The 2,734-nt window shown below is 28.9% G+C and overlaps 1 protein-coding gene across 1 annotated transcript in view; it reads left to right on the forward strand.

The window, feature by feature from the left end:
• The first annotated feature begins 1,055 nt into the window (after positions 1-1,055).
• LOC108757054 (protein pelota) overlaps positions 1,056-2,734 on the forward strand; it is a 5,368-nt gene continuing 3,689 nt past the window's right edge. The window contains exons 1-3 of the mRNA XM_018501346.1: positions 1,056-1,172; positions 1,265-1,444; positions 1,521-1,689. Of these exons, the coding sequence (XP_018356848.1) occupies positions 1,098-1,172; positions 1,265-1,444; positions 1,521-1,689 (424 nt within the window). The 5' untranslated portion in view covers positions 1,056-1,097. The remainder of the gene's footprint in view (positions 1,173-1,264; positions 1,445-1,520; positions 1,690-2,734) is intronic.

A 2,734-nucleotide genomic window follows, 5' to 3' on the forward strand; every position in this document is an offset into this window, starting at 1 on the left:
CAGAAACGTGAAAAAATAAAAGTTTAATGCCCGTTTCTACCCATGTAGATTAATTTTGATCTCGGTTGAATTTGTTCTTCATCTTTTTCTAATTCTTAGGACTAGAAAGATGAAGAGCAAATTGAAACAAGATTAAAATATTAAACTACAATAGTAGAAACGGGCATATAAATATTATAAATCGTGATGTAATTCTATTATCAATTCAGTGCGGTTTATGAAAAAGTTCATAGGAATTCAGAACGAGTATATTGTAATTAATTAAAAAGTGAAAGGCAAAAAATTCCGCAACGCATAAGTATACGTAATCGAGTGTATTCAAAAATATTTCGCCCAAATGTGAAAGGTGAATTGCAAAGGAAAGGAATAAATTTCGATTTTCTTAATTATTCTCAATTATTGTTTGCTAGGTACGCTAGGTAAGGATGATATCTGCCGTGAGATTGTAGGTATGTTCGCGTTGCATGTTATAACATGCTCCATAACATTTACTCACTCTAACGCGCTCGTTGAAGAGCGTAGGAGCTATAACAGGAGCACATTGGAGCATGCTGGAGTATACGAACAAATCTTGTATGTTAAATCTGATAACAGTTTGTATGTAAAGCCAGCAGCACACGATGCTTGATTTCCTGCTGGATTAGAATCTTGCCACCGTATTGGCTGCGATACTGTCAGTGCCAGCACCACAGCCAATACGGTGGTAAGATTCTAAATTCAGCTAGTAATCCAGCAGGAATACAAGCATCGTGTGCCGCAAGCTTAAGTTTTGCATAATTGTATTTCTTGATAATTGTTTAATTATAACATAATGACAACAATGATATTGTGAATCATTTTTAAAAATATATCATCATTTATTTTATAGATAAGATTGAAAAATTGTTACATTGTTCTTTAAATAAATTATTGAGGTTATGAATTTGTTTTCTCTCATAATATTGTACTATTAAAATTGCTGTAATGATATACAATGTGCGAGCATAGTTATAACTCTTTGTTACTTAATAATCAGAAATCAGAAAGTATCTACTAAGAATAAAATATTTCATTTCTTAAATATTTATTATTTAGAATATCTAGATATATAATTTATCATGAATGACGAGTATATTGTGAAAACTGTTCTTCATGCCGGATCAGAAATCATTAATTTTATACCAGGAACAAAGGTATATATATCTGTTGTTTTTTTAAATTATATATAAGATTTTTATTTATAAACTTTGTTACAAACAATTATTTATAATTGGTTTTATTTCAGGTTATATTTCACTTTAGAACTACAAAATGTGATTTTGACAAAACAGTGGTAGATGACAGTAGGGCAATGGGAAATCCAATGGAACTTATATTAGGGAAAAAATTTAAATTAGAAGTATGGGAAGCAATTGTACAAAAAATGGCTTTGAACGAAGTTGCCTGTTTCAAAGTGCATAAAAGTGTATGTTTGCAATACTTATTGTTGTAATTTTGTATTTAGCATGTAGAATATACTTTTATGATGAATCCTGTTTTAGCTAGTGACTACATACCCTTTTGTCTCTAAGACATTAAGAGAGGCTGGGAAGCCTCAGTCGCAGAAACGTAATCACCATTGCTGTGGTGTTACTCTTCAAAATGAAGGCATTGGTTATGCTGATTTGGACGAACTTATAAAATGTCCTCAGGATTTGGAATTTACATTAGGTACCAATATAAAACATTGTATACTTTATTAAAACTTAATGCAAAAATTTTTATACTTTTTATGATTTTTTGTATTTATTTTTCTTCTTTTACAATATAAAAAATAGTTTTAAACAAACCTAAAATGTTATGAAACAGTAGGACCGATAAAAATAACTCTTGTATTTTACAGAACTTATTAAAGTGGTGTTGCCAAATGAGTATGAGAAAGAGTCATGGCAAATGACAGAGAATGAGAAACTGGAAAGTATTCCGCATCTGAAAGAAAAGGGAAATACTTTATTCAGAGAAAAAAAATATGACAATGCATCTGAAATATATGCAAAGGCTATTGGAATATTGGAACAACTCATGCTAGCGTGAGTTCTGCTTATGAAGAGATATATTGCAATTGAAAAAGATTAATTTATAAGACAAACAATATGGTTACATTATATAATATAAATAAATTAATTTTGATTTTAGTGAAAAACCAAATGATGAAGAATGGTTAACTTTGAATCAAATGAAGATACCATTGCTTTTAAATTATGCACAATGTAAACTGTTAAATAAAGAGTATTATTCCGTTATTGAACATTGTACAACAGTTCTGAAAACAGAGCCAGGTATATACATATAATAAATACAAGACAACATTATTTAAAAGTAATATTGCTAAGGTTATTTAAAAGTAATATTGCTAAAATACTATTAAGTTTGCTTTTTATTTGTAGATAATATAAAGGCTCTTTATCGAAGAGGTAAAGCATACATTGGTGCATGGGATGAAAAAAATGCTATTAAAGATTTAAGGAAATCTGCTGAAATCGATCCTTCTCTACACAATACTGTTGAAAAGGAGTTACAGGCATTTGCAGCAGCTATTAAAGAGAAGGACAGTGTACAAAAAGAGAAATTATCGAAAATGTTTAAATGAATCTGTAAAGTTTAATTATTTTAATATTAACTTAAATTATTTTAATTAAGTTTAATTAATTTTATTATTAAAATTTTATTTTAAACCATACATGTGAGAACGCAACCAATATGAACTAGAGAAATT

Source organism: Trachymyrmex septentrionalis, unplaced genomic scaffold (genome assembly GCF_001594115.1).
Source record: "Trachymyrmex septentrionalis isolate Tsep2-gDNA-1 unplaced genomic scaffold, Tsep1.0 scaffold131, whole genome shotgun sequence".
Classification (NCBI taxonomy): Eukaryota; Metazoa; Arthropoda; class Insecta; order Hymenoptera; family Formicidae; genus Trachymyrmex; species Trachymyrmex septentrionalis.